Here is a 19,514-nt window from a genome sequence, read left to right on the forward strand (position 1 = left end):
GGGAAGCGTGGGTGATAAAAATCGTAGAGGAATACCAGTAGATGAATGCAGTACGCAGATACAGAAGGATGTAATTGGGAGCAGTTATTCGGAGACGAAGAGGTTTTCACAGCATAGAGTAGCATGGAGAGCTGCATCAAACCGGTGTTCGGACTGTAGATCACAACAACAACAGTTAAGCCCTGCGATTGTGCTGTCAGCTCTTTGTAACATTGATTTGGTTTCTTAAAACATTGGAAAAACTCACACCTGCTAGTTCCTGGCGTATTAGAACATCAAAATTTCACTCTAAATTATCTTTAGTTTCTGAATAGGAGAATGGGACAGAATTACTGGGTCAGCTTTCGGACAGAGGTTTCTACTTTTTGAAAGACATCAGTACCATCAGTAACAACAAGAGACGCTTTGCTCTATAAATCACTATAGCGTCGTAACTGACGAAACATTCAGTTCTGAAAATACAATTTGGTCAGGCTTCAAGATTTCTGTCAAACTCTGGAAATGGTAGCGGTGGCGTCTTGAGAGGCTTTAGTCAAATTCCTTCTCATCTTCTAGTTTGGCCGGACGGATAAGAAGTAGCTCTTGGGCTGCTGAGAGTAGTTGGAGCAGCAGCAGCATCATCAGCTGCAGCACTTCTGATTCCCCATATCTTAGAAATATAAATAACAACAGTTTACAAGATTCGCTTAAATATTTCTCGAAAGCAAAGTGATTAACCGTCTTTAATGATAAATTCAGGCCATACAGTAAAGAGCTAAGTGTCGCCACATAAAAACGTGCAATTCACTTGCAATAGATTTATTCCCTGTCTGAAATCCTTGGAAATTTCGTCTCCAAGGAAGATGAAGGAAGAAAGATCAGGGTTTAATGTCCCTTCGAGAACGACATCACTAGAGAGTGAGCGTAAGCTGACATCCTTCTTTTGTATTTTTTGGTTTGTTACTGATGTGGAATGGAATAGGCCATGACTTTTCAGAGGAACAGTCTCGGAATTTGCATGGAGTTGTTTAGAAAACAGCGGAAAACGGACGTCTGGTTGGATGGAGGTGGATTTGAACTACCGTCCCACAGAACGCGAGCCCAGCGTGCTGGCCACTGCCCCAACTCTCTCGGCTTACGTCACCAGTTATGATTGGTTTTCTTTGTCGCCAAGGCATTTCTTTCCCTCGTCACCGTTAAAGGTACTGGCAGTAGTTTTTTTTTTTTTCATCGTCGCCATTATATGTATTGACAGTTTCTCGTTTTACCTAACTGCCATTACATCTTATGCAAACCTTACTTACATGCCAAAGCGATACCCACAAGTCATATTCGTAGCTAAATGGAAGTGACATGCTTGAAAGCTTGCTACCCCCTCTTCACAGGCCTATGTCTCTAAAACAAACTAGCTAGTGGCGCACGTCAGTAAAATAGCAACCATTTATCAAAAGGATATATAATCAGAAAAAAATTACGTTTTGCTTTGCAGGAAGGTGTGACAGTGATGAAGCTAATCTAAACAAACACATTAAATGATTTTTAATTATCAGATCGATCTTCAGAGTATTTAAATTTAATCTCTCAAATAGCAGACACTTTGACTGTCACATAAAGAATATTTGAGACTCGGCGTAAACTGCGGGACGACTTGACGGATCGTCACTGAAGATAACTTGCTGGCTACTGGTCAGAACTGAGGCGTTGAGGAAAGCTGCGCGCTAACTGAGTGGTACCTGGAAATGAAGAGAACTGCAATAACTGGTGGAGTGCCAGCGTGCGATCCTTTAAATGATGCGCTCGGCGTATGAACACCATTCCGCGAAATTCACTGTCGAGTTACATTAAAGGATCCACCTGTCAAAAGCCAACCACCTTTTTCAGCGTGGACGAATTCACCGGGCAAGAAGGGAGTCAGTGAGGTTGTGGAGGGTACTGAAAGAGATACGGGACCATGCCGACTCCAGCGTCGTGCCCAGCTGAAGTTAATAGAAGGTAACGAAAGAGATGTGGAGCTATGCTGACTTAAGAGCAGTGTCCATCTGTGCTAGGTTTCTCGGCTGAAGATCCATGGCCCGAAAAGATCGACCGTGATGTTCACACAGATTCTCGATTTGGTTTAATTCCGGCGAATTTGGTGACCACTGGAACTCAACCTGGTGCTTTTCAAACGACGAATATAGACTCCGAGCTGTGTGACACACTTCATTGTCCTGCTGGCAGATACCATCATACTAAGGAAAAAGAAACCGTATGCAGTGGTGTACATAGTCCCCAAGGATGGACGCATGCTTTTGGTGATCCATTCACGGAGTGACGAAGTAACCCAGAAAATTTGACGAAAACATTCCCCAGAGCATAGCTGTTTGTTTGCTTTCCGACCCTTCACGCTGTACGCACTAATGGCCATTTGTTCGATGTAACATAAAACGTGATTCATTCGGAAAGCGTCCGCCTCGCTAGCTGAGCTGTCAGCGCGACGGAATACCACGCAAAGTGGCCCGGGTTCGATTCCGGGCAGCGTCGAAGATTTTCTCCACTCAGTGACTGGGTGTTGTTTTGTCGTCATCATCTCCTCCCCATCGACGCACAAGCCGTCGAAGGGGCGTCAACTAAAAATAGTTGCACCAGGCGACCGGTCCACCAGACGGGAGGCCCTAGCCACACGTCAGTTCATTATATCCTGAAGGTCACCTGTATCCACTCATGTACGTCCAGGTGCGGTACTTATGCGCAAAATCAGCCCTCATCACCAGTGAACAGCAGTCTCCATGAGTGCGTGAACCAGGCACCTGCTGCGTAGGTCCATACACAGTAGCGTTCGCTGCACAAACGTTGCGGAGGCACTTGGTAGCCCCTTCATTCAAGTTGGCAGTCACTTACTCCACAGCTGCCCGTCTATTCGCCCATATACAGTGTGTAAATTTGAAGTTGACAAAAGACAATAACTAGAAAAATAAGCTTCACACGAAAAAATGTGTAGTGTCCAAAGATGATTATTTTCGAGGGGGACATCTGCTAGTGCTAAAATTAGCCCACCACCACAGCCCCTGCGGGTGGGGCGAGAGGTAACTTTAAAATTTCAAATGGGAACCCTAATTCTTTACTGCAGAATCAGATTCTACATAAAAAAAACTGCGTACATTTTGTCTTAAAAATTTAATTTGATTCTTGGTGGTTGAGCTATAATTAAAGAAAATTTTTGTACTCATTTTTGCTTGGAAAATGGTTACAGATAAATAAAAAATATTTGTTTACGTCGTAAATTTTGATTCATTAAAACTAAAACTCTCCCTCTCTCCCCATAGGGTGGGGTTTGAAAGAGAGGAATTAGAGTTTTACAAATGTTGACTCAAACAAAACTTATAGGAATATGCAGAAAAAATTAATAATTATGCCACCATTTGTAAAACTATAATTCATCTCTCCCAGACCCCACCCTATGGGGAGAAAGGGAGAGTTTTAGTTTTAGCGAATCAAAATTTACGAAATAAATAAGTATTTTTTTACCTATGCGTAACCATTTTCCACGCAAAGGTGAGAACATGGATTTTCTCGAATTACAGTGCCAACTACCAAGAATCAAAACAAATACTTTAGACAAAATGTATGTAGGTTTATTAAGTAGAATCTGATTCTGCAATAATAAATGGGGGTTCTCATTTAAAATTTTAAAGTTGACTCCCGCCCCTCCCCCAGGGGGCTGGCTGGCGGACTAATTTTAGCACCAGCAGATGTCCCACTCGAAAATAATCAACTTTGGATTCTACACATTTTTTTCGTGTGAAGCTTAATTTTCGAGTTATTCTGGTTTGTCAACTTAAATTTTACATCCTGTATATCTCCGCACCCATCGTTCACCCCTGCCGGATGGTGTGCCCGAGTGGTTCTAGGCGCTAGAGTCTGTAACAGCGCGACCGCTACGGTTGCAGAATAGAGTCCTGCCTCGGGCATGAATATGTGTGACGTCCTTAGGTTAGTTAGGTTTAAGTAGTTCTAAGTTCTAGGGGACTGATGACCTCAGCAGTCAAGTCCCATAGTGCTCAGAGCCATTTGAACCATTTGTACCATCGATCACCCAAGTCATCTATGGCCCATGTGCACCACACTTGGCTAGTAGCCAGTTTTGAACAGCGCTATTTTGAGGTGCACGAATAACTAATGGTAGCTTACTAATAAAATGGCTAATACCACTATGGGACTTAATTTCTAAGGTCATCAGTCCCCTAGAACTTAGAACTACTTAAACCTAACAAACCTAAGGACATCGCACACATCTATGCCCGAGGCAGGATTCGAACCTTCGACCGTAGCGGTCGCGCGGTTCCAGACTGTAGCACTTAGAACCGCTCGGCCACTTCGGCCGGCGGCATGCTAATAGTTTACAAACTTACCAGTTTCGGAAATACTTCCACACTGGCCGTTTTGGACGTCAGAAGAATCGCTTCATTTCCGCATTACGACAACGATGTATCCCAAGTTCCCTCCACACTCTTTCTTATACCTTCCACTGCTAGTGTCGTCACCAGCCATCTGTGAGTGGTTATCGCACATTGACGTCGGACATAGCCGGTGGTCACATGAATGGGACTGGACCGCGTGTTTGACGGATGTATCAAATACTTATGTCCAGGTTTCAGCGCTCTCCGCGGTGGCGGACGTAAAAAATAGCGGACACATTGCTTCTTTGAGTATCTTGCAGCCGAAGTACAAGTGCACCTTAATATCAGCGCCAACTGTACACTACTCCCCAGAATATGTGTAAGGCGCCATGCTATTAGAGACTGGTCTGTGCTGTCCTCTCTGGCTAGCTCAGTTACTGGCCGTTCAAATGGCTCTGAGCACTATGGGACTTAACGGCTGAGGTCATCAGTCCCCTACACTTAGAAATTCTTAAACCTAACTAACAAAATGACATCACACACATCCATGCCCGAGGCAGGATTCGAACCTGCGACCCTAGCAGCAGCGCGGCTCCGGACTGAAGCGCCTAGAACCGCTGGGCGGCACCGGCCGGCCTGGCGGAGACGCAGCAGCACTTTATACTGTTCTCAGTTTCTTGAAATGTATGTGATACATCTGTTTATTATCTCATAGACAACACAATGTAACTTGTAGTAAACTAAAGTGGAAAACACAACTACGAAATTCTACAATAGGATGTTATCAGCAAAACGTTGTTAGCAGAAGGTCATTCGACTCTCTATACTTGTTATCAGAATCACCATATCCTACTGAAACATCCTCACAAGGGGAAGATCGAATCCAACAGCTTTATTTGTTGTATAACATAATATTCGCTATATCGTTTTCGATGTAACTGAAGTAACTGAAATGGTTACAAAAGGGTGTCATACAGTTGCTCACAAACATATTAATATTTCCTTACTAACTACTAATCATGGTTCAAATGGCTCTAAGCACTATGGGACTTAACATCTGAGGTCATCAGTCCCCTAGAACTTAGAACTACTTAAACCTAACTAACCTAAGGACATCACACATATCCATGCCCGAAGCAGGATTCGAACCGGCGACCGTAGCGGTCGCTCGGTTCCAGACTGAAGCGCCTACAACCGGTCGGCTACCCCAGCCGGCAACTGCTTATCATCATCATTACCATATTTGCTCTTGTTTCCAAGAGACAGATGAAGTTCTATGGTTACAGTATATCGGGTTATCCATTACACTCATCGTGTAACCTAAATTGAATAACCATGATTGGAGAAACAACAATGGAGATGACATGTTAGTGTGAGTTAGCAAATTCAGTTGAACAGTTAAGGGATTATCAAAATTTGTAATTACTTAATTGACTAACCTTTAAAAAAATTATTAATGCTCCAATAAAGCGATTCCTTGAAAATTTCTTTGTTAGTACTATGTTCTTTCCAACGTTGTCAAGGTAGCTGATCTATATAAGGAGGAGATATTTTTCAGGTAATTGAGCCACATAGATCCCCATCCTCTATTAGGCCGACGAGTATTTGATGCATTTTTAAACTCCACAGTTTTGGACGGGTAAAGAGAAATTCTGTAACAGCCACTTCCCTCTAGAAACACTGCATTTAGTTAAATAAACAAGGACAGTACGCCTGATATGTACTGAAATCGGCATATTGAAGGCTTTCTCATTAGACATTCTGTATTTTGGCCACTGTATTAGAGTACAAGAATGCACGATTTCATTTGCTCTGCAAAAGAGCTCATCCTGCTGGAAATTTCAGGCCCACAAAGAATGGGACTGTAGCGACATTTCCGCCCTTTTTCCCAGCACTGTACGCCCCCCTTCTGGCGGCGGAGGATATTTGCATTCAGATTACAGGCTGTTTCTGGTGAATGAGGCCCCGGACCGTGTCCAATCCTGTAGCCCGCTGCAGACTGCCACGGCGTAGTGCAGTCGCGGCCAGTGACACTGCTCTCTCCCACAGCGTTGCCACACTTACTCGCTGTGTGGCAACCCCGCTTTCCCTAGTTGTGACAGAAATAAGGTACAGAAAGAGTGCACACGCTGTGAGGAAATTTGATTGACGAAACACATTTAATCTTCTTCGGCAGCAACTTTATCATAAGCTCAACACAGAAAGTTACTCTGCAAACCAAATTCGCTAGTTGCCATAATCAAAACCCATACATAAATGAAAAAGTGTAGAACGTTAAAACACGAACAGCGGTTACGGTTAATTTTCCATCATTATGTGTTTGTTTAATTTGGAGCAATGTTGACTATATAAATTACTGATCAATATCTTTCAGAGAAATATATTTTAATAAAAGGAATTCATGAATATTGGATGCCATATTAGTATAAAATTGTGGAAGAGACAATGCGTTATAGTCCAGGCTGCAGTCAACAGGTGAACATAGATGTGTTATTACAAAGGACTCATACGCACTTGATGTCATTCTCTGCCATAAGACGACTTGATGGTACTTCAACAATGTAATCTCTTTTCTCCTTGCAGATTCGCTTACACATAAAATATGCAATCAAAAGTAGCCGGACACCTAGCTGAAAACGACTTACAAGCTCGTGGCGGTAAAGCTGGAATTAAAAATGACTGTCGGTGAGGCCTGGCAATAAGTCGGGGTTCCAAAATATTCCAAAGGTCTTCCGTAGGGTTCGGGTGAGGACTCTGTGCAGGGCAATAAATTACAGCGATGCTATTGTCGTGTAACCACTCCGCCAACGGCCGTGCCTTATGAACAGGTGCTCGATCTTGTTGAAAGATGCAATCGGCATCTTCAACAGTAGGAAGCAATAAGGTGCTTAAAACATCAACGTAGGCCTCTTCTGTGATAGTGACACGCAAACAACAAGGGGTGCAAGCCCCCTCCATGGAAAACACGACCACACCATAACATCACCGCCTCCGCATTTTACTGCTAGGACTACACACGCTGGCAGATGACGTTCACCTGGCATTTGGCATACCCACACCCTGCCATCGGATCACCACATTGTGTACCGTGTTTCATCATTCACCACAACGTTTTTACGCTGCTCAATCGTCAAACGTTTACGCTCCTTTTACCAAGCGAGGCGTCGTTTGGCATCTACCGGCGTGATGTGCGGCTTATGAGCAGCCGCTCGACCATGACATGCGTTTTCTCACCTCCCGCCTCACTGTCGTAGTACTTACAGTGGATCCTGATGCAGTTTGGAATTTCTGTGTGATGGTCTGGATAGATCTCTACCTATCACACATTACGACTCTCTTCAGCGGTCCAACCTCTCCGTCAGTCAACAGACGAGATCGGCCTGTACGCTTTTGTGCTGTACGTGTCCCTTCACGTTTCCACTTTGTTATCACATTGGAAACAGTGGACCTAAGGATGGTACGGAGTGTGGAAATCTCGCGTACAGATATATGGCACAAGTGACGCTCAATCACCTGACCACGTTCGAAGTCCGTGAGTTTCGGGGAGCGACCCATTCTGCTCTCTAACGACGTCTAATGACTACTGAGGTCACTGATATGGAGTACCTGGCAGTAGGTGGGAGCACAATGCAGGTAATACGAAAAACGTTTATTTTTGGGTTTGTCCGGATACTTTTGATCACGTATTGTACCAGTTGATTTCTTCTGTTGCTGTGGAATGTGAACTGCTGACGATTAAAGATCTAATATTTGGAAGCATAGCAAATAGTATTTTACTTACTGTATGAATTCAGTATAATACGAACAACGCATCATTAAATTAATAGTGGTTTTCGGAAATATAGACTGCAAAATTTACTTCTCACCAGAGCCGTTAGCTCTAACCCGACTAGGAATGAAGACAAACAGTGACACCTCTAATGCAACAGTGCTGTGGCGTCATTTTTGAGCACCACAAAGACCTTCTACATATGGCTCGTGTCGTCATGAAGTGTCTGCATGATACTGAGGTACTCCAGTCGTCATGAAGGTCCCTCCCTAGACATGTCCTCGATGGAACATGTTTCGTACCAGCTCGGACGGCAGATGCGTTTTCATTCCATAATGTGGATATCAAGTGTCTTATACAACGGTTGGGGGCCGGCTTGCCCGAGGAGAAGGCACAGCGGCTTTACGATCGTCTATCTCAACAGATCAGTGCATGCATCCAGACCACGTGGCGTTCAGCTTATAAGTAGTCTCATACTGCCAAGTGTTTTGAAACTTTGCTCGATATTATAATCACTGAATCATTAGAAACACTCCCAAACCGTGAAGTATTATTTAGGTTCTTCCTCCTCTACAGGATGCTTCACTTTTTTGTGAGACCATCTTTGTGTGCACAAATAGAAATTAGTTTGGATTATAAGAGTTGAAATCTGGAAAGATACGATACCTCCTCCACTTATTAACACAGTTTCGTGTATTGGGTGTCACGATAATCTGTGGTCGCCTACGAAAACCTTTGAGCTGCTCTCTGTATTAGGGTTCACCGTCGCGTACAGACAATTTCGTCCCGAGCTGACAGGATCTAAATTACTATACTGACAAATATGTACACAATTTTATCTCCTTCCTTCGTTACCTGATACCAGTGAGTGTATTCACATGAATCTGTCAGCACTAAATGACTTCAGAGCTGCTTAGTTAAAAGTGTTTGTCTAATTTCACAATGAAACGTTTATAAACATTTCATAATCAATCCACTACCAATGTTCAGTACTGCCAAGATAAAAATAACAACTGTTAGTGTAGAATGTTCTGTAATACAATATACTGACATCGTAGGCACTCATACCAAACTACAACCATTAGTCGCCGCACCTCATCTCCAACAGTCCAACTGCTTCACTATCCTACTTACTCGTTTAAGGAGTATCATCGCATCGCCAATTCATGAGCTGATAGAATTGTTTCCCGGTATGCCAGTTCATAATTTCTTACTCAGCAACAATAATCCAGGCACTTCGTAAATTCATTGTTCGATTCATGCTGGCGTAACGATCATAATAGTATATCGACCGTACTTTTCACTATCGTAGCTACTAATAAAATATTTAATTATAAACTTACCAAATAACACTGAATAATAATAATATACAAATGGTTCAAGAACAGTCATTAGAATGTGTGCGGCGCATTAACCCACTCTGCTAATTCAATTGGAGCAGTTTTTTTTGGGTAATGTGCTCTGTTTTTCAAATACAGTACTTGTTCAAATCTCATAAATGGAATTACGAGAACTACACTATACCTGATCAAACAACAGTAATATCTCAATATCTTACCCTAAATCTGTACTGCCATTCTACCGGCTGTTGCTGTTTTTCAATAATGACCTTTAAAATGTCTGCCAACTTGTTGATCACAAATATTGTAACCGTTGGCTTCAGTTGATTTCCATAGTACTGGTGCTGAGGTCAGATGAAAGCACTCTTCAATGGCGTTTATACGCTGAACGGCCAAAGAAGCTGGTACATTTCCCTAATTTCGTGAAGGGCCCCCATGAGCACGCAGAAGTGGCGCAGCACGACGAGGCATGGACTCGACTAATGTCTGAAATAGTGCTTGAGGGAACTGACACCATGAAACTCCAGGGATGTTCATAAATCCATGAGAGGACGGGGGTGGAGATCTCTGCTGAACAGCACGTTGTGAGGCGTCCCAGATATGCTCAATAATGTCCACGTCTGGCAATTTTGGTGGCTAGCGGAAGTGTTTAAACTCAGAAGAGTGCTCCTGGAGCCACTGGACTTGTGGGGTCTCGCAGTGGCCGGCTAGAAGTGTCAAAGTCCGTCGGAATGCACAATGGACGTGAATGGATGCAAGTGACCACACAGGATGCTTGCATACGCGTCATAAGTCAGAGTCGTATCTAGATGTATCGGTATTCCCATATCACTCCAACTGCACACACCCCACATCATTACAGACCCTCCACCAGTTTGAACAGTCCTCTACTGGCATGCAGGATCCATGGATGCCTGAGGACGTCTCCACAACCATACACGGCCATCCGCTCGATACAATTTGAAACGAGACTTGTCCGACTAAATAATGCTTCCAGTCATCAACAGTCCAATGTCGGTTTTGATGCGGCCTTGGCGAGGCGTAAAGTTTTGTGTCTTGCAGTCATCAAGGATACACGAGTGATCCTTCGGCTCGAAAATCTCATATTGAAGACGTTTCGTTCAATAGTTCACACGCTGGAAATTGTTCATGGCCCAATATTGAAATTAGCAGCACTTTTTGGGCGAATTCTGGTTCTGTCACGCTGATCGATTCTCTTCAGTCGTCGTTGGTCCCGTTCTTGCAGGATATTTTTCCGGTTTGATTCTTGATATTCACGGTACACTCGTGACATGGTCGTACAGGAAAATCCCCATTTGATGGCTACCTGAGGGATGTTGTGTCCCATCGACCGTGCGCCGACTGTAACACCACGTTCAAACTCACCTAAATCTTGATAACCCGCCATTGTAGCAGCAGTAACCGATCTAACAATTGCGGCAAACACTTGCTATCTTATATAGGCGCTGCCGACCACAACGCCATATTCTAGCTGTTTACGTATCTCTATATTTGAATGTGCGTATCTGTAAAAGTTTATTTGTCGCTTTAGTGTACGAGCTCAGATTCGTTTTTTGTAGCATTGTTGTATGAAGTCTTACTAATTTACAAAAATTCGCTAATTCGGCACAATTTTGCATGCATGCAGTATTGAAAATATGTTTTTTGATACACTAAGGACTGTTTTTGAATGAGCAGCAAATCTGTAGCTGCTTTCTGAATCCGATGACTCTTTCACACATGTGGCACAGTAGTACGCACACTCTCTCCGATCGGGCTATACTAACGTGTAAAGTCACAGGATAAATGAATATCCCCATGAAATGAGAGTTGATGGTGATTTTACGTTCATGTTTCAGGTGTCGTGGATCAGGCGCAAGGATTACCACCTGCTGACCGTGGGTCTGGTGACGTACACAGGGGACGATAGGTACCAGGCCATCCACGTGCAGCACTCTGAGGTACGTTCATCATCCTCGGAACACAAAACTTCTCCTGTTTCTGTGTTTGTTTGGCGATATTCAGCATAAGAAAATATCTCACGCGAATGTGAAATATTCTTTTAACACATAGTTATCCAATTTTTTTTTCAATTCCTTTCTAATACTTTACCATTAATGTCACTTGATGTGACAACGATTAGGTGTACAAGTCCTGTCAAAAGTAATTTTTAGGCCAATATACACTCCTGGAAATTGAAATAAGAACACCATGAATTCATTGTCCCAGGAAGGGGAAACTTTATTGACACATTCCTGGGGTCAGATACATCACATGATCACACTGACAGAACCACAGGCACATAGACACAGGCAACAGAGCATGCACAATGTCGGCACTAGTACAGTGTATATCCACCTTTCGCAGCAATGCAGGCTGCTATTCTCCCATGGAGACGATCGTAGAGATGCTTGATGTAGTCCTGTGGAACGGCTTGCCATGCCATTTCCACCTGGCGCCTCAGTTGGACCAGCGATCGTGCTGGACGTGCAGACCGCGTGAGACGACGCTTCATCCAGTCCCAAACACGCTCAATGGGGGACAGATCCGGAGATCTTGCTGGCCAGGGTAGTTGACTTACAACCTTCTAGAGCACGTTGGGTGGCACGGTCTAGGAATGGTAGAACGATGGGTTCGATGACGGTTTGGATGTACCGTGCACTATTCAGTGTCCCCTCGACGATCACCAGTGGTGTACGGCCAGTGTAGGAGATCGCTCCCCACACCATGATGCCGGGTGTTGGCCCTGTGTGCCTCGGTCGTATGCGGTCCTGATTGTGGCGCTCACCTGCACGGCGCCAAACACGCATACGACCATCATTGGCACCAAGGCAGAAGCGACTCTCATCGCTGAAGACGACACGTCTCCATTCGTCCCTCCTTTCACGCCTGTCGCGACACCACTGGAGGCGGGCTGCACGATGTTGGGGCGTGAGCGGAAGACGGCCTAACGGTGTGCGGGACCGTAGCCCAGCTTCATGGAGACGGTTGCGAATGGTCCTCGCCGATACCCCAGGAGCAACAGTGTCCCTAATTTGCTGGGAAGTGGCGGTGCGGTCCCCTACGGCACTGCGTAGGATCCTACGGTCTTGGCGTGCATCCGTGCGTCGCTGCGGTCCGGTCCCAGGTCGACGGGCACGTGCAACTTCCGCCGACCACTGGCGACAACATCGATGTACTGTGGAGACCTCACGCCCCACGTGTTGAGCAATTCGGCGGTACGTCCACCCGGCCTCCCGCATGCCCACTGTACGCCCTAGCTCAAAGTCCGCCAACTGCACATACGGTTCACGTCCACGCTGTCGCGGCATGCTACCAGTGTTAAAGACTGCGATGGAGTTCCGTATGCCACGGCAAACTGGCTGACACTGACGGCGGCGGTGCACAAATGCTGCGCAGCTAGGGCCATTCGACGGCCAACACCGTGGTTCCTGGTGTGTCCGCTATGCCGTGCGTGTGATCATTGCTTGTACAGCCCTCCCGCAGTGTCCGGAGCAAGTATGGTGGGTCTGACACACCGGTGTCAATGTGTTCTTTTTTCCATTTCCAGGAGTGTATAATGAAAATAAACTAATTTTTTGTAGGTAAACCTGAATATTTTGATTAAATTGAAGATATGTGGAAAGTTACGTGAGAACATATTGTAGCAGCCACACCTGGTAAAATATATGAGTGGAACCGTAGCGGAAAGCTCTGCATCTGTTTCGAGACTGTCTCAAAACTTTCTATGCGTCCTAGCTGTACAAACATAATACAAATCTCTCCTAACTACCCATTATGTACAGTGAGACGTGACGGAAGAATTCAGGGGCTACATCACTATACTCCTTGAATGGATTCCTTAACCCTAGCATTACCAACGTATTTTTTGTCACATGTAATACCAACGGGGGGGCCTCAAAGGCCCATAAAGAATACCACAATTTATTTTATCATAAATCAAGTTTATTTACTTCTGATACCTCTAATAACAATTCAAAATGCTTATACATTGTTTTTGTATACTGGATAATAAAAGATGTTATTATAATAGGAATAAAATGAACAAAGCACGAGATTCAGTTTATATATTTTTTGGAATAATGTTTCAAAATAGTGTTTTCTTATAAAAACGACTTTTTTAATTAGATACACTACATGAAGCAAACAAAATTTACTGTCTCATTCTGCAACGCATTTTTCACACAACACTGTCTTCCTGCAGTGTTTCCCACAGACGTGTTTGTGGCACTGAGAGCAGGTAACAGTTGACTTTCCCAGCTTATTGTACTTGATCTTTTTAGATGCAGCTTCTTGGCAGCATAGGTGGCACCGTCCACGTGTTCCTGGTTCTGCTGTTGAGGATGATGGTTCTACAGAGCAGCTGAGCTTCCGTTGTGTGATGCTTTCCATTGCCATTATTACTGGCTTCTGAAGTCCATACAAATTTTGTGCCCGTTTATCTACTTGAGATCTTATTAGTTCGAGACCTAAGTTAGTGATAAAAACTCTTCTGCGGTTTAGCAAATTCTTTTTCCAATTCGGAAAGTTGAGGAGGAAGAGTGAATATGCATTTATTGCTGCTATGTCAATGAGTGTGTAGAAGAGGGACAAAGGCCATCTTCTTGTTCCTCTCTTTGTGCTGTAGTGTCTTGCCATCTGGTCTATGGTGTCCACGCCTCCCTTTGTAGAATTATAAAAAAGATTTATGTTAGTCTTTTTTGAGTCTTCATTCAACACCCCTTCTGAGTGATAAGTTGAAAGCATCAACAGCAGTCGTTTTGGCTTCTCGCGGACTAGCGTTGATGCAAGAGTAACTGGTGGCCTCTGTGTCTGAGGGTCAGTATAAGCAAAGATGGAAGAGTGTAAACTGCGGCCAGTTGTAGTCTTCAGCTCTTCAGGTATGTGTCATCTGTTAGACTGTAGGGTGCCAACAAGTGTGAGGTGAAAATCATTCCATAGAGTCTCAGCAAGCTCCACTGAAGTATAGTACCGATCTGTGGTAACATTACGGCCTGATTTTTCAATAGGTTTTATTAGTCTCTTTACAATTTCCATCGGTCCATTTGAATGCTGTGTATTTCCTGACTTGCCTGTATAGATGTCCATGCTGATCACATATCTAGTCTCAGAATCAGACAGCATTCGAATTAGAATGCCGTATTTTCCAGGTTTTTCTTTTAGAAACACCTTGAATGGACAGCGACCACGGAACAAAGACAACATCTCATCCACTGTTGTATGTAGACCAGGAATGAAATACAATGGAAGTGAAGAATTGAAGCTTTCAAAAATTGCCCTCATTGGAGCAAACTTGTCAGTCTGGCGACGAATTTCTCTTGTGTTCTTATCATCAAACCTCAATATTCTAGTCAATTCGAAAAATCGGGTCCGACTCATTGATCCATAGTACACTTGTCGGCCCTGAAGCAAAGACCATAAATCTTGGACAGGTATCTTATTGTCATGATTTGAACCCATGATTAGCAAGAGTCCTATATAACAAAATAACTCATCTTCATCTGTGTGCTGAATACCTAGTCGAGAAGCCTCTTCATTTGAGTGTAGTTTTATTAGATTCATAATTTGAGGTGTAAAAAAGAGCTCTATAGCCTCTTTCGGAGACGCAATTCTTCCTTATTGTCCTAGCCCCATTCTTTCTCGCACTATATTTTGTGCAGAACGCCGATATTGTCGAGATGACTTCGTAAAATACTCTCGTCCACTTTTTGCAATGAATTTATCACATTCCGTATCATTATCATCTGGTGGATTGGCTTCAACCTCATCTTCATTCTCAGACGATGAATCAGTTCTAATTTCTTTCACATCATCATCCACTTCACTTTCCTCTAAATCTGATTCGTTCAAAACTTCTTCTAGCACTCTTTCAATGGAACTATCACGTAAACGATGTCTACTCATGTTGCTGGCTCAACAGCAGCAGAAACACTGAAAATAACAATGGTCCGCTTCATAATAATATGTCTGAAGGCAACAATCCCAAAATTCGTTTCATGGTAAGAATTTGAAACGAGAGACTCAACCTCGTAAATCTTTCCTTGCTATTACCAACGGGTGGGCTTCTAAGGCCCACAGAGAATTAAATCAAGTAAATGAATTTTAATTACATTTTTATTCCGAAATTCTGTAATGACTCAATAGTACATTCAATAACGAACAATTACCTTTGTTTTCAAGTTCATATATCAAAGGGTGTGGATACAACATAGAAAAACTGAGTCAGTGGGCCTACGAGGCCCCCCCCCCCGTTGGTAATGCTAGGGTTAATATAGTTGAGCACAATGCTATTGATAATTTCTGGGCTTGGCTCCATTATACGTCTGCCAACTTCCTGGCATTCGGCCAGCTGATTCAGGGTAATCGAGTGGTTCGCTATTCCGTTACGGAAATGTGATTGTTAAAGCCAGTACAAAAGCCCATCGTACTTTATTATCTGACCTCCGAACACTGGTATCACTGTTTAGCAGCTTCAGTATCGTAAGTGAGGCGAAACACCGAATTATTTGGGAAGCTTTCTTTCAAGCCTTCGCTAGCGACTAAAAGCTTTTCCATTTACTGCAAGAGATACCATGGACTTTGTGTTCGCATTCTGCGTTTATAACGAAGAGAAAAGGCCTAGAAATACATTCAGCGTAACTTGAGTACTAGTTTTGTTGTGACACGTCGCCCTGAGCTACGAATTCTGTTTCCACTTCCTGCTGCTGGTTCTAACTAATTGCTGAAGCACTTACACAGAAAATACATTCAGCATGAGAGCAATTGTAATGTTCAACAACATATGCAGAAAATTACAGTTTCACGAGAGTAATGAGAATGACGCAGTTTCAACAGAAATACGCCACAGCTTCGAAAGATATAACGCGGTTAATGATACATCGCTTTGGTACAGGGCATAAATACACCAACAAGTTGGAGTGTGCCACGCTAAAAACATAGGAGGGATATTCGGGAAGTAATTTCCGATCGGTCAAGAAATGGAAACCACTGTGTAAATCTAATAATGCATTGCACGTATGTGTTCGACAGTTTCTCTAGTATCCCTGTCGGTTGCATGACCTCTCTCTTTCCAGTTCTGAGCGCATGATGAGCACATAAACATGCAAAGAAAATAGTGTCTCCCGCCAATTATGAGCTCCTGGTGAGAGATTTCGTCTGATATTATGCAGCCCACATTACAGAGCTGTCACACGGCTCGTGACAATTCTCGGTGGCAATTTGCTGGGGCAATGAAAATGCTCCTGCAGCGTTTTCGACGGGAAGTGTTTGATCACCCGCACTGCAGCCGGTAATTGGCTCCCTCTGTGTTTTGTCTCTGCTCACATTAACTACTGGCTATGAAGACAACATTTTAGCGCAGGCAACGAGCTATAGATGAACGAAGAGAATTGGCGGGAAGCACAGACGGGTTCCTTCCACGACGAGGGTATTGGAAAGTTGGTATAACGGTGCGACAGATGTCCTAGCTGGAGCGGCGACTATGTAGTGAAGTAGTTGGAAGGTAGAGCCAACTGTCGCAAATAAAACATTTCTGAGTTTCAATGTAGTTTCCATTTCGCGACTGATCGGAAGTTACTATCTGGACAAGCCTTGTATTGTCTGTTTATACGTTAAATGTATAGCACTTTAATCGAAACAGTTGCGGTTACAATTATGTGGCAGTACCATATAAAAGGTGAAAGGCTTGTAAAAGTAACTGATTGCTATGAGTAGCTTTATAATCGTTGCTGCCATTATGGACAGGAACTGAGAGTATTGGAGGAAACACATTTGTCCTTATTTAAGTCACACGTCGTTTCCATAAAGAGTATTTCGGTCTTCCGTAAGGTGTATCCGCATTTAGGATGATTTGATGTCCTTCATTCCTCTTACATTGACTTCAGCTCTGCGCTTCCATTATTTATAACTCCTGCATTTCGTGTGTTTCTTATCTGTAATTAAAATTCTATAAAGAAACGGCTACTTGAGATTAAATATTCGGACGTGTCTTAGCTATCCCAATATACTTTAATTCTCATGGCCCCTCCACTTATATTTGAAATACATGTACATTATATTTTCTTTTGAGTTATCAGTCTTCTAATGGTTTGATGCAGCCAGCTACGAATTACTCTCCAGTGCCAACTTCTTCATCTCAGAGTAGCACTTGCAACCTACGACCACAATTATTTGCTGGATGTATTCCAATCTCTGTCTTCCTCTACAACTTCTTCCTTCTACAGCACTCGCCAGTATCACGGAAGCCATTCCCTGATATCTTAACAGATATATCATCCTGCCCCTTCTCCTTGTCAGTGTTTTGCGCATATCCCTTTCGATTCTGCGCAGAACTTTCTAATTCCTTACCTAATCAGTCCACTTAATTTTCAACCCTCGTCTGTAACACCACAGCTCATATGCTTCGATTCCCTTCAGTTCCGTTTTTCCCACAGTCCATATTTCACTAAAACACATTACTGTATTCCAAAAGTACATTATCAGGAATTTCTTCCTCAAACTATGTCTATGTTCGATACTAGAAGTGTTCTCTTGGCCAGGAATGCCCATTTTCGCTGTGCGAGCCTTCTTTTGATGTCCTCCCTGCCCCGATCGTCATTGATTATTTTACTGCCTAGGTAGCAAAACTCCTTAACATCATCTCCTTACAAGGGAACCCCCCCCATTGCACCCCCCTCAGATTTAGTTATAAGTTGGCACAGTGGATAGGCCTTGAAAAACAGAACACAGATCAATCGAGAAAACAGGAAAAAGTTGTGTGGAACTACGAAATAATAAGCAAAATATACAAACTGAGTAGTCCATGTGCAAGATATGCAACATCAAGGGTGATGTAAGCTCAGGAGCGCCGTGGTCCCGTGGTTAGCGTGAGCAGGTGCGGAACGAGAAGTCCTTGGTTCAAGTCTTCCCTCCAGTGAGGAGTTTAATTTTTTATTTTCAGTTTGTGTGACAATCTCTTATGTTTTCATCACTTTTTTGGGAGTGATTATCACATCCACAAGAAAACCGAAATCGGGTAAGGAAGAAGAATCTGTTTACCCATTCGCCAAGTGTACAAGTTAGGTGGGTCGGCAACATATTCCTGTCATGTGACGCACATGCCGTCACCAGTGTCGTATAGAATATATCAGACGCGTTTTCCTGTGGAGTAATCGGTTGACCTATGACCTTGCGATCAAATGTTTTCGGTTCCCATTGGAGAGACCCGTCCTTTCGTCTACTAATCGCACGGTTTTGCGATGCGGTCGCAAAACACAGACACTAAGCTCATTGCAGTGAACAGAGACGTCAATGAACGAACGGACAGATCATAACTTTGCGAAAATAAAGAAATTAAACTTCTCACTGGAGGGAAGACTTAAACCAAGGACTTCTCATTCCACAGCTGCTCACGCTAACCACGGGACCACGGCGCTCCTGAGCTCCCATAAACCTTGATGTTGCCTATGATACGCATGGACTACTCAGTTGGTATATTTTGCTTATTTCTTCATAGTTCCACACAACTTCTTCCTGTTTTCTCAATTGATCTGTGTTCGGGTTTTCAAGGCCTATCCAGTGTGCCAACTTATATCTAAATCTGAGGGGGGGTGCGATGGGGAGGTTCCCTTAGTAGTATACATCAGTCCCAAAGTTAAGTATCTCGTTGTTCTCATTTTTTACGACTTCTCATTATATTCAGCTTTCCGCAATTTAATCTCAATCCGTCTTCTGTAATCATCTGATTGTTCGCTCCATTCATCAGATCATGTAATTTCTCTTCACTTTCACTCTGGATAGCAATGTCACCAGCGAATATTGTCACTGATATCCTTTCACCCTATATTTTAATCTCACTCCTGATCCATTGTTTTATTTCCATTGTTGCTTCTTTGATGTACAGAAGGAACAATAGGGCGAAACACTACATTCCTGTCTCAAACGTTTTTTAATCCGATTACTTCGTTCTTAGTCGTCCACTTTTATTGTTCCCTCTTAACTCTTGTACAGATTATATATCCCTTTAGCTTAACCGAGTTTTTTTTCAGAATCTCGAACATTTTGCACCAT

At 43.4% G+C, this 19,514-nt stretch overlaps 1 protein-coding gene across 1 annotated transcript in view; it reads left to right on the forward strand.

Annotated features, from left to right (window-relative positions):
• The window catches only part of LOC124616223 (zwei Ig domain protein zig-8-like), a 254,680-nt gene that overhangs the window by 104,768 nt on the left and 130,398 nt on the right, over positions 1-19,514 (forward strand). The window contains exon 4 of the mRNA XM_047144526.1: positions 11,327-11,428. Coding sequence (XP_047000482.1) covers positions 11,327-11,428 — 102 coding nt within the window. The remainder of the gene's footprint in view (positions 1-11,326; positions 11,429-19,514) is intronic.

This window comes from Schistocerca americana, chromosome 5 (genome assembly GCF_021461395.2).
Source record: "Schistocerca americana isolate TAMUIC-IGC-003095 chromosome 5, iqSchAmer2.1, whole genome shotgun sequence".
Classification (NCBI taxonomy): Eukaryota; Metazoa; Arthropoda; class Insecta; order Orthoptera; family Acrididae; genus Schistocerca; species Schistocerca americana.